The sequence below is a fragment of the Dendrobates tinctorius genome, unplaced genomic scaffold (assembly GCF_039654945.1).
Source record: "Dendrobates tinctorius isolate UK_male_01 unplaced genomic scaffold, ASM3965494v1 ptg000003l, whole genome shotgun sequence".
NCBI lineage: Eukaryota > Metazoa > Chordata > Amphibia > Anura > Dendrobatidae > Dendrobates > Dendrobates tinctorius.
The window spans coordinates 99,201,888-99,228,582 of NW_027361671.1; the positions used below are offsets into that span (position 1 = coordinate 99,201,888).

Consider the following 26,695-nt stretch of genomic DNA (forward strand, 5'->3'; position numbering starts at 1 on the left):
TAGGAGGCAGACATGGGTCTTTTTTCAGACCCATCACTACCTTTTAGGTTTGTTGTTTTCTTTTAACGTTTTCTTGTTCTTTTTTTCAGATCGTCTTGTGAGGAAAATGGAGTGGAATATGTCACTCAGTTATCACCCGCGACAGTGAGAATGGTGTGGAATATGTCACACTGTCCCCTCTCAGGTGTTCACTGCAGGACCCTAACCCCTAACGCATAAAGATTGTTTAGATGACAGGACGACTTTCCTTGCCTTCCCTTCTCTGGCCCGTTCGTTCTCCAGAGTGAGACCCATCAGTCTTCATCCTTCTTTGCCAATCATAAGAAGTTTGATGGGGTACTATCTAAGGAATGGGCTTACCTGGATAAGAGATATCAAAGGAGGAGTTTGGATTTTCTGTATCCCCACAGCTTCCTGAAGACTTGGACCGAATCCCCTGTTGTGGACCGTTCGGTTTCCAAATTATCTGCTAAATCCATCCTCCCATATATGACGGCATCCATTAAGGATCCCACTGATAAACACCTAGAGTCTGACCAAATCTGCCTTTTAATCTGCATGCTCGGTTCTGTCCCCAGCCTTCGCTGCCACTTTTGATGTCAAAATCAGTGTGGGTTTTGGCTAAATAATTATGATAGGGCATTCCTCCTGATGATCTGACTGTCATTGCTGACTATATTGCCTTGCTGGGAAATACCTCCCTTCAGGTTCCCTTGATGCCACCAGGTCTGCAGCCCAAGCTTCCAGCAACCTATTAGCCAATCGTAGGGTCATAAGGCTAAAAGTTTAGCATGCAGACCCAGCTTCAAAAAAGTCCTTCACCAGCCTCCCCTTTGAGGGATCTTGTCTATTTTGAACCAAGCTGGACCAGATTATTTTGTATGTTACCGGCTGGAAAAGTACCCTGCTTCCTCAACCCAGACGACCCCCTGCTAGGGTGAAGGATTAGGACAAGCAATCCAAGCTACAGGAATAAAGGAGTCCGTCTTACAAGATAGCCCCCTCTTGGCGCCCGCGCAACACACAGAACAGATCGTCCAGAAACAGATCCAACAGGTTCTCTTCCACATGATGAGTCGCTCCCACCTGGGAGCTCTCTCAAGGTGGGCGGATGTCTTTTTTTCTTTCAGGACATATGGCTCTCCACAGTCAAAAACGCTTGCGTCAGAGATGTGGTCTCCTCTGCATACAAAATAGCGTACTTCTCTGCCCCCAAACCATTTTTCTCCTTCGACTCATAGGGGGACACAGGACTGTGGGTGTATGCTACTGCCGGCAGGAGGCTGACACAAAGTGAATGAAAAGAAAGTTAGCTACCCCTCCGCCGTATACACCCTCTCCTCGATTGCAGGCAAAACCAGTTCATGCTTAGTGTTCATTGGAGGCACACATCTGGTTTTTTCCCAGACTTTTTTTTTTTTTCCTTCCATGAAGATGAGACAGGGGCGACGGACCCTATTGAAAGGGTCCGATCTCCCCAAACCAACAACGGGCGAGCACGTGCGAGTGTCGCCTCCACGTATCCTCTCCCGCAACGTGGGACATGCCGGATTGAGCCCTGACCACGCTAAGGTATTGAAACCCTAGGCTGTACAGAGCGTAGGATAGTCGTGCGGCCCCCACTGCATCACCAATACAAGGACTGCGGTTATGGAAGGTGGCGGACGGTCCCTTTCCTCATCCCCTATAGGGAAGATGAAGCTAGGGTGCCTACACCGTCCTTTATGCAGCCCCCCTCCCCTCTAACCTGAGCTGGAGCTGAAGCGTTATGAGGGATCATAGAGGAGGGTGGCCTGGGAGGTTTCCTTCAGCAGCGTTCCCCGGGGCAGGCCGATCCATAGCCCCATTTCTCTGAGATCAGGGCAGTGCAGCCTCTGCTGCAAGTATGGCGCCATCGGGCGTTTCCGGTCGTCCGACAGCACCGGATACTTATCCCCGACCTAGGCCTCTGTTACCGGTGGGGCCCCCCCTCCGTCATGGGCGGGCACCAAAAATCCAGCCCCCGGGTTCGGCCGTCGCTAGGCCGCGGGCGGAAGTCCCGCCCCCCTTCGACGCGTCACTTCTGGCGGGCCCACCACCCCGTGGCTCAGGCGGGCACCGAAAAATTTAGCCCCCGGCTTCGGATGGACGATAGGCCGCGGAAGTATCGCCCCCAGGACTCCTCCTTCTTTCGGCCTGGCCGCAGCTGAGGCGCGCATTTTGAATCGGGAGCAGCCGCTCTGCACTTCCAGGACAGTGAGGGGGCACAGTACTGGGGTAAGTGATACCCCCAACCCCCCACTTGTCTATAGGCCTGGTCCTTTTTTTTCCAGAGACCACTCTAGGCAAAAGCGGGGCGTGCATACTCCTCTCCTGCAGTCTGCAGCACTATTTCCTGGCAGATACAGCATGTCCAGAAAAGCTAAGTTGCACACGTTTCTATACGCTGCATGCACCTCCTGTCGGTCCGCTTTTCTGCAGGTGCAGAGCAAGAGATTATGCGAAGCCTGCGATTCCGAACACGCCCAGGAGCCCTCCCCTGTGACCGAGCCCAGTGTACCAAGTCCCCCGGAATGGGCTCTGTCTCTGTCGCAGTCTATGACGTCACTTACTAGAGCAATTGAATCCCTTCGAGCCCCAGATAGGGACAGGGATAGCGGCTCGCCTGTCTTTGAGGGGTCCTCCACCTCACAGGAGCCTCCGGCCTACAGGGACCGCTCTCACTCCAGGCAGACGCAGGGGAAACAAACTCACACAGTGTCTCCCGGTCCATCCGGTGCCTTGGCATCCATGAGCTCTGCCTCTCACTCGCCTTCACCAGTAGTCGATAACGAGCCAAGCTCAGATTACGACTCTGACGAGCCCCTTGATTTAGATACTCCAGGTTACCAGGAAACAGTTGACAGCCTCATCGAGGCCATCAACCAGACTCTTGGGAATGACGATGATTCCACCTTGACCTCAGGTCACAAGGTGTCATTTAAGCGAGTCAAGCGGCCTCATAGAGTATTTGGCACTCACCCAGAGTTTGAGGACATAGTGCAATGACACAGGGAACGGCCAGACAAGCGTTTCTCAGGTCAGAAGGCGCTCGACACGAGATACCCGTTTGCCTCTGATCTCCATAAAAAATGGGCAGAATCCCCAACGGTAGATCCACCCGTGTCACGCTTGTCCTCTAAAACCCTGTTATGCATACCTAGTGGTTCCTCTATCAAAGATCCCACTGACCGTCTAATAGAGAGTTTGGCTCGTACAGTGTTTGAGGCATCAGGTACAGAACTCTCTCCCTCGTTCGCGGCAACTTGGGTAGCCAAGGCCATGGTTTCTTGGTCAGAATCATTGAACAGAGCCTTGCAGGGTATGGACCTACCAGCAGAGGTATCGGAGATCGCAAATCAGATTACTTTGGCCGGAGACTACTTAATCAAAGCATCTTTAGATGCGGCCAACTGCGCGGCACTCGCTGCCGCAAATGCTATTTCCATTAGGAGGGCTCTATGGTTGAGGACATGGCGAGGAGACTCCACCTCCAAGAAATCCTTGACTTCTTTGCCTTATCAGGGCAGCCGCCTATTTGGTGAGAAGTTAGATAAGCTCATCTCTGACTCCACGGGGAGAAAGAGCAGTTTTCTCCCTCAGCAAAGGGTCAAACAGCCGTTTCGTCACCAGCTTCAGGGACGTTTCCGGTCCTTTCGCAACCCCAGGTGGGCTGCAGCGACCAATCCCTCCGCTTCAGGTCGTCCAAACCAGGACAGGGATCGTCAAGTCTCATATAGAGCTAACCCGTTGGGGAGAATGCGTACCCACCAGCCCAGGTCAAGGGGACCTACTGTAGGTCCCAGAGATCTTCAGCCGAATGACTCGAGGCAATTTCCAGGCAAGACCAGCAAGGTAGGCGGTCGCCTACTTTGGTTTCGCCATGTCTAGCTCACTGTCACACACGACACATGGGTAATCTCTTACCCATGTGTCGTGTGTGACAGTGAGCTAGACATGGCTGGTGTCCTTGGGGTACAAAGTAGAATTTGTCAAGTACCTCCCAAGATGGTTTTTTTTTTTCCCGTCCTCCCAAAGTAGCTGCCCGGGCAAGTGCTTTACTCAATGCCATCAAATTGCACCAGCACAACGGAGTTGTGGTTCCCGTATCGGAGAATGAGAAATTTCAGGGTTTCTACTCCAACCTGTTCACAGTCCCCAAAAAGGACGGAACTGTCAGGCCCATTCTGGAGCTGAAGTTCCTGAACAGATTTATCAGGATCAGACATTTCCGGATGGAGTCTCTCCGTTAAGTCATCTCTGCCATGGGGCAGGGAGAATATTTGGCCTCTATCGACATACAAGACGCCTACCTACACATCCCCGTTTTTCCTCAGCATCAAAAATTTCTACGCTTCGCCATCAACGGCCTACATTTCAAGTTTGCAGCACTGCCCTTCGGGCTAGCCACTGCCCCCAGAGTGTTCACCAAGGTCATGGCGGTCGTCATGGCCATCCTGCACTCCCAGGGCATAGTCGTCTTGCCTTACTTAGACGACCTCTTGGTCAAGGGCCCTTCATTTCGAGCATGCGAGGAAAGCGTCAACATCACGCTAGACACTCTTTCCCGCTTAGGGTGGATGGTCAACCTGAAGAAATCGTCCCCTGTTCCAGCTCAGAGGATTTCCTTTTTAGGGATGATCTTCGACACTTCCCGAGGGTTGGTAATTCTTCCTCGGGACAAGGCCTTAGCTCTCCGGCAGGGAGTCTGGACACTTCGCTAACCAGCCCCTCATACCATCCGTTTCTGCATGAGGGTCCTAGGAAAAATGGTGGCAGCAATGGAAGCGTTTCCGTTTGCCCAGCTCCATCTTCGCCCCCTGCAGCACGCCTTCTTGTCATCCTGGGACAAGAACCCATTTACTCTAGATCGCTGATGCCAGTTGTCCACGCAGGTCAGGCACTCGGGTGGCGGACAATCAGTTCCTCCCTTCTTCAGGGGAAACCTTTTCCCCTGGCCATTGGCTGGTCACAACCGACGCCAGCCTCCTCGGCTGGGGAGCGGTTTTTCACCATCATACGACCCAGGGACGTTGGTTGCCGAGGGAAGCACGCCTCCCGATCAACTTGCTAGAGATACGAGTGATCCGGCTGGCTTTGCAGCATTTCCATCATCTTCTAGCAGACCGCCCCGTCCGGATCCAATTGGACAATGCCACGGCCGTGGCTTACATAAATCATCAGGGGGGCACCCGCAGCAGGGCAGCCATGCACAAGGTGGGGCACGTTCTTCGCTGGGCCAAAAGAAGCCACTCGGTGATCTCGGCGGTCTACATCCCGGGCGTAGAGAACTGAGCGGCAGACTTCCTCAGCCGGCAAGGTCTTGCATCCGGGGAATGGTCACTACACCCCGAGGTCTTCCGGCAGATTTGCCAACGTTGCGGAACTCCGGATGTGGACCTGATGGCTTCCAGGGTGAACGCCAAAGTGCCCACATTTGTCACTTGGTCCCGGGACCCGCAGGCAATCGCCATGGATGCGTTGGTTCTGCCATGGAACCAGTTTCGCCTCCATACCTATTTCCCCCACTACTTCCTAGGGTCATCAAGAAGGTCAAGGCAGAGGGGGTTCCAGTGATTCTGCTGGCCCCAGATTGGCCTCGTCGGGCGTGGTACGCAGACCTAGTGCAGATACTCGCCAATGTCCCCTGGCGGCTGCCAGTGCACCCAGACCTTCTTTCCCAGGGCCCGATCTACCACCCGAACTCAGGGGCCCTGTGTTTGACGGCTTGGCCGTTGAATCTTGGATTCTGACGCAGGCTGGGTTCGGCCGCAATGTGGTTGCTACAATGGTTAGCGCCCGGAAGCCCGCATCAGCACGTATTTACCACCACACCTGGAAGATTTTCTTCACATGGTGTAGGGACCGCGGTTCTCCACTGAGATTCTCTATTTCCAACATTTTAGCCTTTCTCCAGTCTGGTCTAGACTCAGGTTTAGCTTCAAGTTCCCTCAGGAGACAGATTTCGGCCTTATCCGTCCTTTTCCAGCACAGAATTGCTACCAATCTGCACGTAAAGACCTTCATCCAGGGGGTCTCACACTTGGTACCTCCCTATAGGACCCCTCTGGACGCCTGGGACATTAACCTGGTCCTAGGTGTTCCCCAGGAAGCTCCATTTGAACCATTACAGGATGTCTCTTTGACATACCTTTCCTGGAAGGTGGTGTTCCTCGTAGCTATAACATCAGGCAGGTCACGGAGCTGGCAGCTCTATCTTGCCGAGCTCCGTTTCTAATTTTTCACAAGCATAAGGTGGTTCTCAGGACAGCTCCCCCTTTTCTGCCGAAGGTCACTTCTTCATTTCACATTAATGAAGACATTGTCTTGCTCTCCTTTTGCCCAGCACCGGTACACCGTGTAGAAAAGGCTCTTCACACGTTGGATCTGGTGTGAGCTCTCAGGAGGTAGGTGTCATGGACGGCATCCTTTCGTCAGACAGACACGCTGTTCATGCTCCCCGAGGGTTGCAGGAAGGGACTTGCTGCCTCAAGATCGACCATAGCCAGGTGGGTTAGTGTGATGATTCAGGAATCCTACCGCATCAGAGGCGCAGCTGTTCCAGCAGCGATCAGAGCACACTCAACTCGAGCAGTGGGGCGCCTCTTGGGGCCTTTGTCACCAGGCATCGGCGGAGTAGGTTTGCAAGGCGGCAACCTGGTACAGCCTGCACACATTCTCCAAACACTACAGTGTCCATACTCAGGCTTCAGCAGATGCAAGCCTGGGTAGAAGGATTCTCCAAGCAGCGGTGGTGCACCTTTAGATAGGAGGTGCGTATAGCTTGGACCGGTGAGCCGACTTCTCCCCCAGGGACTGCTTTAGGATGTCCCACAGTCCTGTCCCCCAATGAGGCGAAGGAGAAACAGGATTTTTGTGGTACTCACCGTAAAATCCTTTTCTCCGAGACGCTCATTGGGGGACACAGCACCCACCTTGTTAGCCAATTGGCTCCTTTTTTTGTTTACTAATATGTATTTTTGATATTAGGTGGGTTTTCTAGACATGTTACCTGCATTAAGGTTGATTTTGTCTTCTTTTTGATCTCCTACTGCTTTTGCACCAAACTGGTTTTGCCTGCAATCGAGACAAGGGTGTATATGGAGGAGGAGGAGCTAACCTTTTTTTCATTCACTTAGTGTCAGTCTCCTGGTGACAGTAGCATACACCCACAGTCCTGTGTCCCCCAATGAGCATCTCGGAGAAAAAGATTTTACGGTGAGTACCACAAAAATCCCTGTTTTCCAGTCCTGCCCCCTCAAAAGACCCTTGTCTCTTCTCAGCGTTTTTCAAATCCATTTCATCGCTTCTTCATTTAGGCGTCATCATCCCCGTTCCTCCACATGAGCTCTATATGGGGTCTTATTCAAATATTTTCGTGTTCCCCAAGAAAGATGGCACCATTTATCCCACCCTTGATCTCAAGCTCCTGAACAAAGGAGTACATTTGCTTCACTTCAAAATGGAGTATCTTCTCTTGGTGATGGCCTCCATGCAACAGAGGAATTACTTGGCACAGTGGATATCCAAGATGCATATCTCCAGATTCCCATTTTTCCAGTTCACCAGAGGTTTCGTCACTTTGCAGTACAATGGCTTTACTTTCAGTTCCTGAGCCTTCTCTTTAGGTTGGCCACTGCTCCCACAGTCTTCACGAAGATCGTGGTTTCCGTCATGTCTATTCTACATGCCAGGGGGATCCAAGTCATCCCCTACCTGGACGATATCCTCGTCAAGGCTCCAAACTTCTCAGTGTCCCTAGAGAGCCTACAGATCACCCTCAATACTCACTCCCAGCTCGAGTGAGCCATCAATGCACCAAAGTCATCCCTCATCCTGTCCTGGCCCAGCGCCTGATCTTCCTGGGCATGCTTTCCGACACGAGACTCTCCAAAGTGTTTATTCCAGAGGATAAGATCTCCTCCCTCCATTGAAGCATCCTTGTCCTAAGGTGCCCTCCTCCATGCTCTCTACTCTTTTGCATGAGTTTCCTAGACCGGATGGTGTCCTCAGATGTGATTGCTTTTCACCAGTTCCATTGCAGACCCCTGCAGTTTGGCCTCTTTTCACAGTGGGATAGTACAGTCTCCTCCCTGGACCAACGGATCTCCCTTCCGAGTCGTGTAAACAATCTCTATGCTGGTGGCTGTTGTCCCCTCTCATTCACCGCAGACATTCATTTCTACCAATCCACTGACAGGTCATGACAACAGATGCCAGTCTCCTCGAATGGGGAGCAGTCTTTCAGAACCTCACTTTTCAGGGTCGTTGGAGCATACAGGAATCCTCCCTTCCAATCAATATACTCGAGATCAGAACCATTTGTCTCTTTGATGGAAGTCTCTTGGATCCTCAACTAGGCGGAGCACAAAGTCCCAGCCATATTTGCGGTTCATACACCTGGAGTAGACAATTGGGCCACCAACTTTCTAAGTTGCAATTGTCTGGCTGCTGGAGAATGCTCTCTTCACCCGTCTGTAATCGCCCAGTTCTGTCATCAATAGGGCACCCTCGACCTGAAGGTATCCAGAATGAACATCAAAGTTCGACTGTTCATTTCCAGGACCCGCTCATGCTCAGCCCTGATGCCCTGGTGATTTCTGGGTCCCAGTTAACTCTTCCTTAACTCTTGTCCTCCTTCCCAGACTGATCAAAAAGAAAAAGTTAGAACAGTTTGCATCTACCTTTCCAAGAAAGCTCCCTTTAGGCACTCCGATTCCCTCTTCATAATTCCTGAAAGTGCTTGAAAATGCCTGCTGGCATCCAAAGCGACTATCACTCGCTGGATCTGGTCCGCAATTTAGAAGGCGTATCAGACAAAGAGCAGAACACTTCCCCCTGGGGTTACGACTCTCTCCACTCGGGTAGTGAGGGCTTCATGGGCCATGCGTCACCAGGCATCCACTCTGCAGGTTTGTAAGGTGGCTACCTGGTCTTCCGTTCACACTTTTTCAAAGTTCTACACAGGTCACACCTATGCCTAAGCAGATGCCAGCCTGGGCACGAGCATTCTCCAGTTGGCACTTGCTCGTTTCCTGACATGAAGGAAATATACCTATTTGTTATTTCCTTATTTCCTGGTTATTGTATTTTCCCACCCTTGGGACTGCTTTGGGATGTTCTGTGGTCTCCTGTGTCCCACAATGAAGCAATAGAGAAAAGAGGATTTTGGGTACTCTCTGTAAAATTTCTTCTCTCAGCATTCATTGGGGGACATATCACCCTCCCTTTCTTTCATGATGTTTTGATATTATGCTCTTTGTTTGGCTTCTCCTACTGCTTTCTCACGAACTGATTAGAATTGTGACAGTCGGTGGGTGCACCATACTGAGGAGGAGCCAAGTTTTTTTTGCCCAACATCAGCCTCCTAGTGGCAGCAGCATACACTCATTGTCTCCTGTGTCCCCCAATGAAGGCGCTGAGAAAGAGATTTTAAGATGAGTAGCCAAAATGTTCATATCACCTCCTTCTTTTTCTGTAACAATTGGTAAAGTTAGACTAAAGAAATGTGCCAATGTCTGACTATCAACAGATTGGTTTGATGAGACCTTTGGTATATTATGATTTGATCAGACTGAACATCTATTTTCTGCCATACCTTTGCTTGTGAATTTATGTTGCGGCCTGTGAAATATGATTACTTCTCCCACAGGTGAAATTCGGGGCTCAGAGAACTCTTACTTCTGCCAAGCAGCTCGACAATTGGCATGTATACCTTCCTCCCAACTCTGTGTTAAACTAGCAAGTGGAGGAGACCCAACCTATGCATTCAATATTCGTTTTACTGGGGAAGAGGTGCATGGAACAAGTGAGTGTTAGGAGGACCTTTCTGGTTGCGATAAACATAATCTTCTCCCTTCTTTTCACTTAGAGCACTAATAAGATTTCTGACCATTGCTTGATACTTAAAGTGATTTTTCTAAGACTTTTCTCTTTTCCAATATATTTGCAAATAAAAGTACTCATATTACAATCGCTTATTATTAAAATAATTTTTCATTAGGACAAATGTTTACTTTGTCATCTTCAGATATCCATCATAGTTAAAAATGAATGTAATATGCTTGTATGTAATGCTGGATGTGTTTCTCAGGTGGATCATTCCGGCATTTCCTTTGGCAAGTGTGTAAAGAACTTCAGAGCTCCTCTTTGTCTCTTCTGCTGCTGTGTCCCAGCTCTGCTGTTAATAAGAATAAGGTAACATCAAGCTACTATAGTGAGGTGCAAGAAGAAGATCATGAAAAGCAATGTGTTCATTTTGCAGTGTCCAGCATGGCTTCCTGCTTGTATTTCATCTTAATGTTATAATTCGCCTGTAGCCTGATTCATCAAGACTTGCGTGAGCGATGCTAGTCTCGATGAGGGGGCATGTTTGACTCAGATGCTCTCGATTCATTTATAGAGTTACTTGTCTTAATAAATCACACTTGTCTTAAAAGTGGCATGTGCCTCGCCACAAATCTTTCGTCAGCAACTGGAGTAAGATTTCTGGAATAAGTTATGCCACAACTCATCCTGAATTGGACGATCTGTGGTACGACACCTCTGTCCACCCATTTTGCTGGAGCTGAGTGAAACTTGCTTGAAGATGCTAAAAATCACAACATTTTTGCACAACCTCAAGCTCGGGCAAAGGTTTGCGACTTATCAAAGTGTTATATACTAGATTACTGGTGAAAATACGGTAGTGAATCGGGACTTAACTCTGTCTTTTCGTATGCCAGTCTTAGTGAATTATAGGCACGCAGTAGTAAAATGCACTTAATTCTTTAATATGCGCATACTCCTAAATAATTAGGCATATCTTATCACTGGCATGCATCTTCTCGACAGAAATTTTACACCAGTCAGGTACTGGAGCAACATTTATGGTGTAAGTTATGTCACAACCTTTGATGAATTTATCGGGGGAAGCTCGCCACACCCTGTCCCTCCCCACCGCCTCTCACTTTGGTGGAAATGGACAATTCTTTCGTGATAATGCCAAAAGTCACAAACATTTTGTTCAAAGAATTGTACATTTCTTTAAGTGGGGTCTAATCAGTAGTGGGGACCACAGGGATCTGTGCTAGGACCGATTCTATATAACCTCTTTATTAATGACCTAGTGGATGGGTTTGAGAGTAAAGTGTTAAGGCCCCATCATACACCGCGATCTCGCTAGCGAGATTGCTGATTTTGTGACGCCACAGCGATCTCCCCAGCTAAATCGCTGTGTGTGACAGGGATCAGCAACCGCCCACCCACCCCCCCCATCATCCTGGGCCGTTTTTTGATCGCGGGCCTCCCGCTGACTAGCGCGCATCGCTGCGTGTGGCAGCGAGAGACCAGCGATCATCGACGCTGGTTTCCAATGTAAACAGCGGGTATCCAAGAGCCGCGCGGCTCTTAGAAACCCACTGTTTACTTTAGATACCAGCGTCCACGCTGGTTTCCAATGTAAACAGCGGGTATCCAAGAGCCGCGCGGCTCTTAGATACCCGCTGTTTACATTGGAAACCAGCTTGCTCGCTGGTCTTGATCGCTGGAGGGGCTGTCTATGTGACAGCTCACCAGTAGAGTTGAGCGATACCGTCCGATACTTCAAAGTATCGTATCGGATGGTATCGGCCGATCTTTAAAAAAAGTATCGGTATCGCCGATTCCGATACCGGAAGTCCCATTCAAGTCTATGGGACTTCCGGTATCGGAATAAGAAAAACCCTTTCCTGCCCTTGTACAGCCTCTCTGGGGTCTGTACGGGCCTTTCGGGGGGCTGTGCCGGCCTGCCAGGGGGTCTGTGCAGGCTCCGGTGGTCTGTGCCGGCCTGCCGGTGGTCTGTGCAGGCTCCGGGGGGCTGTGCCGGCCTGCCGGGGGGCTGTGCCGGCCTGCCGGGGGGCTGTGCAGGCTCCGGGGGGCTGTGCCGGCCTGCCGGGGGGCTGTGCCGGCCTGCCGGTGGTCTGTGCAGGCTCCGGGGGTCTGTGCAGGCATCGTCCGATGGGACTACAAGTCCCATCGGGCGATGCCTGCTACCATGACAGTGATTGACACATTAGCCAATGATGGGACAGTAGTAGTCCCATCATCCGGCTAATGTGTTAAATGTAAAAAAAAAAAAAAAAAAAAATTACATGCTACATACATACAACATGCATACTACATACATGCTACATTCATACTACATACATGCTACATTCATACTACATGCAACATACATACTACATATATACTACATATATACTACATACATACTGCATGCTACATACATACCACATATATACTACATACATACTACATGCATGCTACATACATGCTACATACATAACACATATATACTACATGCATGCTACATACATACTACATGCTACATACTACATGCATGCTACATACATACTACATGCTACATACTACATATATACTACATGCATGCTACATACATACTACATGCTACATACATACTACATATATACTACATGCATGCTACATACATACTACATGCTACATACTACATGCATGCTACATACATACTACATGCTACATACTACATGCATGCTACATGCATGCTACATACATACTACATGCTACATACATACTACATACATACTACATGCATGCTACATACATACTACATGCATGCTACATACATACTACATGCATGCTACATACATACTACATACATACTACATGCATACCACATATATACTACATACATACAATACATTCATACAATACATACATAGACATACAGTACATATAACATAGAGTAACATACTTACCAATACTTGTCACATTGTTCCCCGAAGCCATTGTCTTTTCCGGGATAAATATTAACATAACAAACCACAAAAATACTCACCCACGATCCGAAGCAGTCCACGAGTGTGTCCCACGACGATCTTGGGTAGAGAACTGCAGCATCAGATGATGCTGCCGTTCTCTACGGGCTGCAGGAATCCAATGACGGAAGGTAGGTATCCTTCCGCACTGTATTCCTCCGCCACTTAAAAAAAAAAAAGTCCCTAGTCTCACTTTATGCCATTGCTGTGTGGGAAATTCCCACACAGCAATGGCATAAAGTGAGACTAGGGACTTTTTTTTTTTAAGTGGCGGAGGAATACAGTGCGGAAGGATACCTACCTTCCGTCATTGGATTCCTGCAGCCCGTAGAGAACGGCAGCATCATCTGATGCTGCAGTTCTCTACCCAAGATCGTCGTGGGACACACTCGTGGACTGCTTCGGATCGTGGGTGAGTATTTTTGTGGTTTGTTATGTTAATATTTATCCCGGAAAAGACAATGGCTTCGGGGAACAATGTGACAAGTATTGGTAAGTATGTTACTCTATGTTATATGTACTGTATGTCTATGTATGTATTGTATGAATGTATTGTATGTATGTAGTATATATGTGGTATGTATGTAGCATGTAGTATGTATGTGGTATGTATGTAGCATGCATGTAGTATGTATGTAGCATGCATGTAGTATGTATGTAGTATGTATGTAGTATGTATGTAGTATGTATGTAGCATGCAGTATGTATGTAGCATGTATGTAGTATGTATGTAGTATATATGTAGTATGTATGTAGCATGTAGTATGTATGTAGCATGCATGTAGTATATATGTAGTATGTATGTAGCATGCATGTAGTATGTATGTATGTAGTATGTATGTAGCATGCAGTATGTATGTAGCATGTATGTAGCATGCATGTAGTATGTATGTAGTATGTATGTAGCATGCAGTATGTATGTAGCATGTATGTAGTATGTATGTAGTATGTATGTAGCATGCATGTAGTATGTATGTAGTATGTATGTAGCATGCAGTATGTATGTAGCATGTATGTAGTATGTATGTAGTATATATGTGGTATGTATGTAGCATGCATGTAGTATGTATGTAGCATGCATGTAGTATGTATGTAGTATTTTTTTTTTTTTTATTTTTTTTTAACATTTAACACATTAGCCGGATGATGGGACTACTACTGTCCCATCATTGGCTAATGTGTCAATCACTGTCATGGTAGCAGGCATCGCCCGATGGGACTTGTAGTCCCATCGGACGATGCTTGCACAGACCCCCGGACATCAGCACAGCCCCCCGGCAGGCCGGTACAGACCCCCACAGGGTGCACAGACCACCGGCAGGCCGGCACAGCCCCCCGGCAGGCCAGTACAGACCCCGGGCAGTCCACACAGCCCCCCGGCAGGCCGGCACAGCCCCCCGGCAGGCCGGCAGAGACCCCCGGAAGGCCCGAAATGACGGCGCATCATGATGCGCACACACCGCGCATCATGATGACGTCAGGCCGTCAATCAACTGAACTTCCGATTCCGATGCCGAATTCCGATATTGAAAAAATATCGGAAGTCGGTATCGGAATTCCGATACAGCAAGTATCGGCCGATACCCGATACTTGCGGTATCGGAATGCTCAACACTACTCACCAGTGAATCAGCCTAACGATGTCCCAGCGATCCCATCCATGTCAGATTGTTGGTGGGATTGCTGGGACATCGTTATGTGTAATGGGGCCTTTAGTCTTTGCTGATGACACCAAACTATGCAGGATTCTAAAACCTGACCTTGACATTACAATATTACAAAACAATCTGAATAAAATGAGTGAATGGGCAAACACTTGGCACATGAGGTTTATAGATAAATGTAGAGTAATGCACTTAGGACGGAGTATTCCTATTGCTGCATATACATTAAATGACAGTATACTATGGACTACAGAACAAGAGAAGGACTTGGGTATTCTGGTTTCAAGTACGCTGAGCAGCAGTACTCAATGTCAGTCAGCAGCTGCAAAAGCAAACAAGATTTTAGGATGTATAAAAAGAGAGAGAAAATCCCACAATCCCAATGTATTGTTACCCCTTTGTAAATCACTGGTGAGGCTACATCTAGAATATGGGATCCAACTTTGTGCTCCACATTTTAAAAAAGATATTCAGAAGTTCGAGTCAGTTCAAAGGCAGCAACTAGATTATTACAAGGGATGGAAGGCCTCTCCTATAATGAGAGGTTGGAAAATATGGGCTTGTTTAGCTTAGAAAAAAAGATGCCTCAGAGGAGATCTCATTTACATGTATAAATATATGTGGTCAGTACAAAGGACTGGCACATGACTTAAGGTACTGTCACACTTAGCGATGTACCAGCGATCCCGACCAGCGATATGACGCGGTCAGGATCGCTGGTACATCGCTAAGTGGTCGCTAGTGAGCTGCCACACAGGCAGATCTCACCAGCGACATCGCTGGGGATGGGGGGTCGCTACTTACCTGTCACACCAGGCGATCCTGCGTCCTCCCGCCCGGCTTCACGCGTCGCTCGTCGTCGCCGCAGGAAGCTGATGACGAGAAACAGTCCAGCCTGTTCTCGCGCGATCAGCGATAACCAGCGGGGAAGCGGGTTGTAGGTAAGTATCACACACAGATATCGCTAGCAATATCGCTATAACGTCACAAGTTATAGCAATATTGCTAGCGATATCTCTTAGTGTGACAGGCCCTTTATTCCTTCCAAAGGACCATACTAAGGACCAGGGGGCACTCATTATGGGTGGAAGAAAGGCGATTCCAGCAGCTAAGTAGAAAAAGGTTCCTTACAGTTAGAGCCGTCAGATTGTGTAATGTGTGATAGTAATGGCAGACACTATAACAACTGTAAAAAAGGACTGAATAATTTCCTCAATACACATAACATTGTGGGTGATAGTTAATTTAGTGACAAAATGTACAATTGGTGGAGAAAGAACTGAGTTTTGAAAAGTTTTGTGACTTTTCAAAGTGTTTTATGTCAGAATTCTGGCAAAAACTGATGAATCAGGGCCTCAATCTACATAGGAAATGTAGGAAACAGGTAAGAGCATTGGATCTTAGTGTTATTTGGTTTAGACTAATGCTGCATAAGACTAGATCATTAAAAGGGAAGTCCTGCATTGATAAGGCAGGTGAGAACAGGCCTGCACATATGAGTCCTGCCTAAAAGAAAAATAAAATACATATTGTAATCATTTACATAATTGCTCTTTCATAATATATTATGTCCTACCCACCTATGCATTCTTGTGTTTTTTTACAGGGGAAATACCTTCTTACTCCTACCCCTATAACCTATGCAGAGGAGCAGTTGCTCCATTTCTTTGGTCAGCTCCTGGGTATAGCTATCCGAGCCGACGTGCCCCTTCCTCTTAATCTCTTGCCTTGCTTTTGGAAGATGCTTGTGGGAGAACCATTGGATCCTGAAAGTGATCTCTATGAAGCTGATATTCTAACCCATAACTACATCAAGAAGTTTGAAAATGTAAATATGCCATTTTGTGTCTACTTCTTTACATAAGATGTTTTGTCCCTTCGCTTGTGTCTGCATAGTTTCCACACACATCCCTGGAGAGTTTGATTGAGAGCTGTAAAGCCATTGGTATTGTACTCTGAAGCCGACACACATTTTTCATGCTAAATGTGCCAGAATTCTCCTGTAATGTGCTCCAAGAATCAGTCTTTCATGACTTGCATCCTACTTACGTGCTTTAGACACACTTTGTGCCATGTTATACAAGGAGACATGGTTTTAGTGAAAATGGGCTTGGCTTTCCATTAATATGGTCTAAAGTGTGATACTATGGTCCAAAATTTGGGCACAAATCTGTGGCATAAACTAAGCCAACTGGTAGGTGGTGAAGGCTTAGAGTAGATCGTAAAAACTAGTAACATTAGGTTTATCAAACATGAACCACTATGATAAATCTGGCACATTTTAAGACTATTTACACTAGGTTTGCCATGTGAATAAGAATTGGACAGTGTTGATAAATCTGCCGTGCTACCTTTTAGTGTTCCATAACATTTCCCCACCTGATAAATCTGCATGCGGTATATAATAGATGAAGCTTCTCTACTGATGACTCAGATTGCTGTCTAAGGTTTAGACTGGGCTGTCAAGTTCTGGTGAAGGCAACGTCTTTCTGCTGCAGCATAATATGATGTTCAGGATAAACGTTTGCTTCTTTGTAGCCATAGTTTGGTTCCTTTCCTTATTGAGAAGAGGGGACAACTTGACTTACGTACAAAGATTTCTGACCTCAACCATATTGAACACTGCTGGATCAACTAGAATAAGATTACGTGTCAGGGCATCACACAATGCCCAGTCTCACTAATGCTTTTGTGACTTTATAGATGCCGATTTCTTGTTCTGTTTGTTTCTGTGTCCTTGTTATCTGGTACGTGAGAATAACGACTCTAATCTGTTACTTCTCTGTTTCCATAGGTAAATGATGAGGCTGAACTGGAAGCTCTCTGTGCCGAAATAGCATCACAGCATCTCCCTACCGAGAGCCCAGAGTCCCCCAACAAGCCAAGCTGTAAATTTACTTATCCAACTATGACCGGGGAGGAGGTCGAACTGTGTGCAAATGGGAGACACATTCCTGTTATGTGAGTACCTGATGTAATGACTTGTCACTAGGGATCATTAAACAGAACCTGTCATTTAGATTCTTAATGCCCGAACTGCGGGTAGCATGAATTCGGAGCCTTGCTGCGCGACGGCAGCCAAGTATGTTTTACTCTGAAACATTGCACGGTTTCATACAGAATATAGCTTGATCAGACGGCCAGGTGCTATGAGAAGACATCTGAGTAATCTGATGCTGTCCATGGCTGGGTTTCGCCTTCTACCTTTAGTCCTCAGCCATCTTTTCAAACATTTTTCTCTGAAGTCTCCCTGGTATTCAGAGTACAACATGCCAGGCTGCAATTTCCAGGCTCTGATTAGTACCGATGTGATTAGGGCAGCATGAATCTAGTGGTAGTTTCCTTTTAAGAAATTCTCAGAATTAATAGCAATAAAAGTAAATACTGTCCAAGTTTATACCTACAGACATTTCTTAAATTGTAGGGGAGACGCTTCTAGAGAAAGCCATAGTTTTATTGATCGCTTCTCAGATCTCTGATGCCTTTATCCTATAGCTGACAGTGATCTTTAAAGACTGACATTTGCAAATCAGTACTTTCCTCCAACCCTGACACATTCCACTGTGACATCTCTTACTTGTGGTGACGTGGAGGCCTGAATTAGGGTTAGTGATAGTTGTATTTCTTCTTGTACTTGTGGTGAGATGGGCCATACATGAATAAATAAAATGGCTTGTATCTATTGAGACCCTGGACATTAAAGAAGACCTAGACTAGTGCAGTATTTACTTGCAAGAGAGCAATTATTCCCAGGTACTATTATCATTGAGACTATTATTACCTGATGGTAAATGGCATGGGTTTCTTTAGGGTAGGTCCAGATGATATGGCCAGCTACATGTGCCCGAAACTGGGCCCACTATAATGGCCAATTGCCATATGATTTTGTTTTACAATCGTGCCACTGTTGGCCCACAATTGGTGGGGTGGTGCTTCCACTGTAGCACCGCCGCACTGTCTGTACACATCTTTAGGCTGCTCTAACCTTTATTTTATTTTTTTCAGAATTTTACCCAACTTTAATTAGGTTTCAATCCCTTTTAATGCCATATTTATGTAACTGATCACCTCAATTTAGAAATATGTTTAGGATTTAATGAAGTAAATTTGAGTAAATTTGGAAAAGTACCTAGTATTTTTTGCAGGAGCATGGAAATAAAACCTAAATGTTTTGAATAAATTTATGTATGGCTCTACATTACAGCTGGGAGAACAAGAATTTATACGCAGCAGGAATCCGAAATTTACGTATGCGTGAGCTGAGGAGCCAGGAATGTATGAATGCTGTACGAGCTGGCCTGGGCTCCATCATTCCCCTGCAGCTTCTAACCAGCCTAACAGCCCTAGAGATGGAGCTTAGAACATGTGGGCTACCATTTATCAATCTGGAGTTTTTAAAGGTACAAGTCTTACAAAGGTAGCAAGATTAGAGCATAAAACTGTGAATTATTTTGTTATATCCTTCAATATTCCATTCCTTTGTCATGTTCTAGGCTCACACCATGTATCAAGTCGGTCTAATGGAGACTGATCAGCACATCGAGTTTTTCTGGAGTGCTTTGGAGATGTTTACTCAGGAAGAACTTTGTAAGTTCATTAAATTTGCCTGCAATCAGGAGCGCATTCCCTTCACATGCCCTTGTAAAGATGGGGGGCCAGATACTGCACATGTTCCTCCATACCCCATGAAGATTGCACCACCTGATGGAGCAACAGGTAATCACATATGAGTGACAGTAAGGTCTTCTATGTCTTGAGATATCATTGTATAGTGGTGACGTCTATGCACATAACACATGCGAAATCTCATATTATTAACTGATGATTAAAATATTTTTTACAGGTTCCCCAGATTCCAGGTACATCCGTGTGGAGACCTGCATGTTCATGATAAAGCTCCCGCAGTACTCTTCCCTCGAGATAATGCTGGAGAAACTGAGGCATGCCATTCATTATCGAGAAGACCCTCTCAGTGGTTGACCCTCATCCTAACAAATTAAAAGAAAACTCGGAAAAGACTGAACTGTGTATGTGGGAGTCGTTATAGCTCACAAGCTTACCCTATGGACAGAACCCTGAACATTCGAAGATGACTGAACTTTTTGTCTTGTTCTGCCCAAACCTGCACATTTACCTTTGTATTTGTGAAGTCTCTGGTGGGGTTTTTGCCTTGTTTGTGAAATGTTTTAGAATAATTTTAGTACTGCTGGTGTGAGCAGACGACTTTATTTACCCCTCAGATTCTACACAAGAGTATATGAACTGATGTTTGGGGCATAAGTAAGAAAAAAAAAAAAAAATATATATATATATATACAGTATATAGTTATTTTATACATTGAATGGAGGAACATGAACAAATGAAAATTAGGTGATCTGTAAATAAGAATACACAAGTTAATATAATTTAATGATAAATTATTTCCAGAGTACAGCAGTGTAACACACTGGATATAGAGCTGTGAAAATTTATTTTTTTTATTTTAGTTATGTAGCTCAATAGTATTTAAGTTATTCTAGATCTACTAAGCACTGGATACTGCTGGCTGTGAACAGTCCCATACTAAAGGGAATTCACCATTAATATTCTGAGCTTTCCTCAGTATATAAGAGCACGAGCTGCACAGGAACTTATTTTTTTTCAGTTTTTTTTTTTTCAATTTAAACTATTGGTTTCATTTGAGATTTTCTAGTTTATTTTTGGGCTGTGAGGGGTTCAGCGGACGGTGAACATTCACTGGAGAACTTGAATTTGTGGCCTTATGCTGGGGCGAATTGAAAGGTGTTGGAGCACTTGCAGAGTTCTACACATGCACTGTATTTATGAAGGGCTCAGACCTTAGGCAGCACGCAAGAAAATTGCTGAAGCCCCTCCAACTTTGGGATTATCAGAATAGGCACATGCCGTTACAATTGTCATTGGAAATGTGTTACTTTTCTGAGGCGTTTCCCATTGGATCAGCACGTTATGAATTTGAGTTTATGGTACAGATCCAATGCTGACCGGAAGTATTATGCGATCACCCATCACACGGCTGAGCTAAATTAATATTTATGACTTGTTCCTAATAAATGAGTAAAACCTGTAGTAACACTATAGACAGGCGCAGCATTGCACTAACCCTATGTCAGGAATTAATACCTTGTTTTCCAGTAAACATATTACCTTCTTGATGCATTTTAATGTAAGGTATTTTGCCATTAAGATATTTTAGTGGGAAGATGCACCTTAATTAGATTTGTATTTGTTAATCCCATATTCACTGAATATCGGTGCATATAATCCCGCTCTACTTAGAAGATAACTAATCTCAAAGATGATGGGAAACATTTCGTTGTTGCCTTACCTTCAATTCAACCTTTGGACTAGAAATGGTTCTGAGTGTCGGCCCCCCCCCCCCGTCGCCAACTCAGAACATGTTTGCATGTGCAGGGAGGCTGTATTACTTTCTATGCAGAGACACCGGTGCAGCACAGCCGTGACCCGTCCACTATCAGCTTTAACATTTTATGATGCTGCTATAATTCAACTTACAAGGCATCCATAGGTGGTGTCTGATTAGAAATAACCCAGATCATTATTAAGACTGCCACCTTCTTACTAAATGGCTACATGATCTAGTTGGTGCTCAGAAAGAACATGGCCAATAAAGACACCCGCTAAGGAAACGGAGATGTGAAAGACTTAATCTAGAAATGAGAAAGGGGCTAACCGCCAGAACTGCTGCTTTTCTCCAACACTACAGTCCCAAATAAACCCCACCAGTCTTGCCAAATACAAGGCTTCTTATCATGGCACTTCAGTTGGAAACACACAAAAAAAAACTTTGAGTGCAACATATCTACTTTTCAAGCCCTAAAAAACTTTGCTGTACAGTTGATGTATATTTATTATTGCAGTTATCTATGGTTGCATTTAACAAATCCTCTAGCGCAATGCCATTTCCCTTGTCTGTACCGGTATTTAAAAATAAAAAAACCTGAAAAAATGCTGTGTAAATGAAGCATACTAAACAAGGAAAGTGTCATGAGAATAAAAAAAATGATTTTGAATGTCCTCCAGTTTGACTTTTTTTCATTTCATACACTATATAGTAGAGGATGGTAAAAAACTGTAGGTGACGTGAACTAATGTAGCATTATGAACAAATATATAAGGAGTGTATTAGCATATATACAGTAAATCCATAATACAATCTTTCAATCAAGTCCGAGAAATGGCCAAATAGCTCAGGTGGAAGGTGCTTTCTACCCTTTCAGAGGAATCTAACCCAGCAAAAGTATAAGCTATGATAATAGCCATCCTAACTGATGTACTAAGGGATCCTTTGTTGGCTGCCTTTCCACTATTTGTGCTCTGAATCAGAATAAACAACTCGTCTTCCTACAATTTGTGGTTCACATTTTACCTGACAAGACATAACCAGTAGAGATGAGTGGATTGATCCACCATGGATAGATTGAGTGGAATTTCCTGAAATTTGCAAGTTCCCTCGAAATCCAACACTCTGCAGTTTGATTCATGAAGATCAGCCAACATTAAAAAATGCCCTGCAACATTTCACACACTGAATAAGACCCAGAGAGTGGGCCAGTGGCGCTAGGTGCAGCCACATGGGCTTCACCATAATACCCTTCAGGTATTGCGTCACATGGACTTCCGTTACCAATTACAGGGTCTGTCACAGGCCGTGTAATTGATGGGGGCCAGCCAAGGAGCGCCATTTTTTGCATATACAGTGTAAGAATAGGAGGTCAGAGCAAATGGCTCATTCCATGTAGGGAAAGAAAAAAAAATTTAATCTGCATTGTGGTCTACAACTTTCAGTGCTCAAGCAGACTGAAAATGGGCATGCTAGTCTTAGTCTGTGTATACCAATACAAAGGTTTAAGTGATACGTAGATAGGTGCTGTATAGTCACTCAGTGAGAATGAATTGATTGATCCAACAAACGAGGGGCAGTATTAAACCCCTTCATTTTTATTTTTTTTTCAGGGCAATTACTGGCTTTTTAGTATTGCAATCAAATTTGGGGAAATAGATTGAACTTGAATTTCAAAATATCCGCTCAATCATTAGACATTTACACAAGTCCAACTTGCTTGCTTTTGAGATTTGAGTAAGGACAATTTCCTAAAGTCGCTGAAACTTATACGAGTCATTGTGCAGAAACCAGCGGGGAAGGGGGCGCGGCGGCAGGAGCCGGTGGCTGGGACATCATACTCACCCTCCTGTGCCATCGCTGAACGTCGCCTGCATCCACCGTTGTCCCAGGGCTGGCAGCTTCTTCCTGTATTGAGTGGTCACAGGGACGTTCAGCAATGGCACAGAAGGGTGAGTATGACGGAGGAGGATGGGGGGAGCACAGAGGAGGACAGGGAGCTGAGCTATACATAGAGCGATGGAATGGGGGAGCCAAGCCTTGCATACTGGGAGGAGGGAGAGCCACACAGAGCAGGACAGGGATGAGGGGATAATGTATACCCGGCTTATACTCGAGACAATAAGCTTACCCAGTTTTCCATGGCTTGCTAGAGATGGGGTGAACCTTATGAAGACTGGAAAACATGTATTTGGAAGTTGCCTTGCTACACTCATAAGGAGAGCTTTAAACTAGAACAATGTGGGAAGGGAAGCAAAAGGCCAGAAAAAGCCATACACCTAAGAAGTAAGGCTCCCTGCATCTTCTCGCCCAATCACTTGCACCAGTGACCCATTTCCGTCACATCTCCTCCAGTCCCTTTCCCCTGCTGTCACCCCTCACCTAACTAAAATATTTAACCTCTCTCTTCTGGTATCTTTCCCTCCTCTTTTAAGCATGCCATCATACATCCACTACTTAAAAAACCATCCCTTGACCAAAACTGCCGCTAACTATAGACCTGTCTCTAATCTTCCCTTCATCTCTAAACTCCTGGAACGCCTGGTCCACTCCCGTCTTATCCGCTATCTCTTTGATAACTCTCTTCTTGACCCTCTCCAATCCGGTTTCCGCTCTCTACACTCTACTGAAACTGCCCTCACTAAAGTCTAATGATCTACAAACAGCCAAATTAAATGGTCATTACTCCATGCTAATTCTCTTGGATCTCTCTGCAGCATTCGACACTTTGGATCATCAGCTCCTCCTCACTATGCTCCGTTCCATTGGCCTCAAGGACACCGTTCTCTCATGGTTCTTCTTTTATCTCTGACCGCTCCTTTACTGTATCTTTTGCCGGTTCCTCCTCCTCTCACCTTCCCCTTACTGTTGGGGTTCCTCAAGGATCGGTTCTAGGCCCCCTCCTCTTCTCCTTGTACACTGCCCCTATTGGTCAAACTATCAGTAGATTTGGTTTCCAGTACCATCTCTATGCTGATGACACCCAATTATACGCTTCTTCTCCTGACATCACGCCAGCCTTTCTAGAAAACACTGGCGATTGTCTAAACGCTGTGTCTAACATCATGTCCTCACTATATCTGAAACTGAACCTGTCAAAGACTGAACTCCTGGTGTTTCCTCCCTCTACTAATGTACCTATACCCGACATTGCCATTTCTGTGTGTGGTTCCACTATTACTCCCCAGCAACAGGCCCGCTGTCTTGGGGTCATACTTGATTCCAAGCTTTCCTTTGCCCCCCCACATTCGATCACTGGCTCGCTCTTAACATCTGCACCTCAAAAACATTTCTAGAATTCGACCTTTTCTTACTTTTGACTCTGCAAAAACTCTTACTGTTTCTCTTATTCATTCTCGTCTCGACTATTGTAACTCAGTCTTCCTCTTACCAAACTCCCCTCTCCAATCTGTCTCGAATGCTGCAGCCAGGATCATATTCCTCACCAATCGTTATACCGATGCCTCTACCTTGTGCCAGTCATTACACTGGCTACCCATCCACTCCAGAATTCAGTATAAACTTATTACCCTCACCCACAAAGCCCTCCATGGCTCAGCACCACCCTACATCTCCTCCCTTGTTTCAGTATACCACCCTACCCGCGCCCTTCATTCTGCTGATGACCTGAGGTTAGCATCCTCAATAGTCAGAACCTCCCACTCCCGTCTCCAAGACTTTACACGTGTTGCGCCAATTCTTTGGAATGCACTTCCCAGGTCAATACGATTAGTCCCCAATCCCTACAACTTTAAGCGTGCCCTGAAGACGCATTTATTCAGACTGGCCTATCGCCTCAACACATTAACCTAATCTATCACTGTGTGGTACAGCCAAAAGTTTTACCATAACCAGATTCCCCGCATCATGTTCCCACATGCTTTATGCATCCATTAGCCCTCTGTGTTTGTACTGTTACACACTTAACATTATGGCTGGTCCATACAATCAGGGCAACTGTTACCACCCACCTTTCGTGTCTACCTCTTTCCTCATAGATTGTAAGCTTGCGAGCAGGGTCCTCATTCCTCTTGGTATTTTGTTATAATCTATGTGATTATTGTTATGCTGTAATGTCTATCGTCTGTACAAATCCCCTCTGAAATCTAAAGTGCTGCGGAATATGTCGGCGCTATAGAAATAAAATATTATTATTATTATTATACACCTGACAAATGCTATTGAGAACTCTGCCATTAGAAGTGGAAGGGAAGAACAAAATAATCTAAATAATAAAAATATTAGAGAAAGAGAAACCAATCACAAACTAAAATGTTTCTATACTAATGCACAAAGCATGGGCAACAAACAAGGAGAATTGGAACTACTAACGCAGGAAAAGAAATATGATGTCATTGGAATCACTGAAACTTGGTGGGACAATACACATGATTGGAATACAGGGCTAGAAGGATACAACTTATTTGCAAGAAACAGACTTGATAAACGAGGAGGAGGTGTCGCATTGTATGTTAGAAACACGTATATCTGCACAGAGATTGAATGAAGCTTCAGAGACTGGGAGTTCTGTGGAAACTGTTTGGGTAAGAATACAAGGACAGAACAATGGAAAGGACACCATTGTAGGCATTTACTACAGGCCACCTGTGCAAGCTGAAGATATGGATGAACTCTTTATGCATCAAATGGCCAAGTTCTCCAACAAATATGACAGTGGTCATGGGAGACTTCAACTATCCAGACATTTGTTGGGAATCTCAGGCAAAACTAACAGGTCAGGCAAATTCTTATCCTCTCTTGTTGACAACTTTAACTTCCAAAGGGTAGTGGACAAAAAAGGGGAACTGCCACCTTGGATCTAAACAGGGAGGAAGGAAAACCAACAAAAATTGCAATCAAAAGTCCATATGATACACAAAATATACTTTTAGTCAAATGGGCAGATAAGGATAGGAAGAGTTAAAACACCAGTGGATATAACACCCTGCACTGCATAGGGCAGATCAGGCCACACATGAGCACTGAATGATCTTGCACAGTGCCCAGCTGTATCAGCCATACATATAAACACCCGCTGTATATGTGTGTGTGTGTATATATGTACATATATCTCAACAAGGCAAAAAATCATGGATGCATGTATATATACTGTAGAAGAAGAGAGCGTGAAGGAGTAATCCGAAATGTGCGTAGGGGAGGATGGGCTGGCCACTTGGAAACGCTGCTGACACTGACCTCCAATGGGTAATTATTCAATACCATGTGAGCTTTTTGTGTTAAATACGTTGGATACTTCTATATATACATGCATCCGTGATTTATGAGCCTGTATATTTTTGCCTTGTGGAGTGAGATATATATATATATTTATATTGTTTATGGTAATTAGCAATCTGTCCTTTACTGGTCCTATATTTTGTCTGAGGTGATCTGTGACCATATATATGCGTGTAACTATATGACATATATCTAATTCTTGGACACCATTTATATATCTTTTATACTTTTGGCCAATGACACCCCAGACACCCTAATGTCTCTCATTTACTATTACCTTGGATCTAATCCTGATAAACAGGGAGGAAATGGTTGAGGAGGTAAGAGTGGCAGGGACGCTAGGAGGTAGCGACCATGCTATTTTAGAATTTTGGATAACTAGAGGAGGAAGACCTGTGAAGACTAAGACGTCAAGGTTAGATTTCAGAAAGGCAGATTTTAAGGGACTCAAAAGGAGAATTGGAGGGATCCAATGGCTGGATAGCCTTAAGGACAAAAATGTCCAGGAAGGATGGGAAAACTTGACAAATGAGATTATCAAAGCACAATTGTTAACAATTCCAAAAAGAGGGAAGAA

At 45.5% G+C, this 26,695-nt stretch overlaps 1 protein-coding gene across 3 annotated transcripts in view; it reads left to right on the plus strand.

Moving 5' to 3' along the window:
- The window catches only part of HECTD4 (HECT domain E3 ubiquitin protein ligase 4), a 352,187-nt gene extending 330,633 nt beyond the window's left edge, over window positions 1-21,554 (plus strand). For all 3 annotated transcript variants that reach the window (XM_073562745.1, XM_073562806.1, XM_073562884.1), the window contains 7 exons: window positions 9,671-9,826; window positions 10,112-10,215; window positions 16,104-16,325; window positions 17,292-17,458; window positions 18,702-18,897; window positions 18,991-19,213; window positions 19,341-21,554. In XM_073562745.1, coding sequence (XP_073418846.1) covers window positions 9,671-9,826; window positions 10,112-10,215; window positions 16,104-16,325; window positions 17,292-17,458; window positions 18,702-18,897; window positions 18,991-19,213; window positions 19,341-19,477 — 1,205 coding nt within the window. In that variant the 3' untranslated portion in view covers window positions 19,478-21,554. The remainder of the gene's footprint in view (window positions 1-9,670; window positions 9,827-10,111; window positions 10,216-16,103; window positions 16,326-17,291; window positions 17,459-18,701; window positions 18,898-18,990; window positions 19,214-19,340) is intronic.
- Window positions 21,555-26,695: the final 5,141 nt, after the last annotated feature.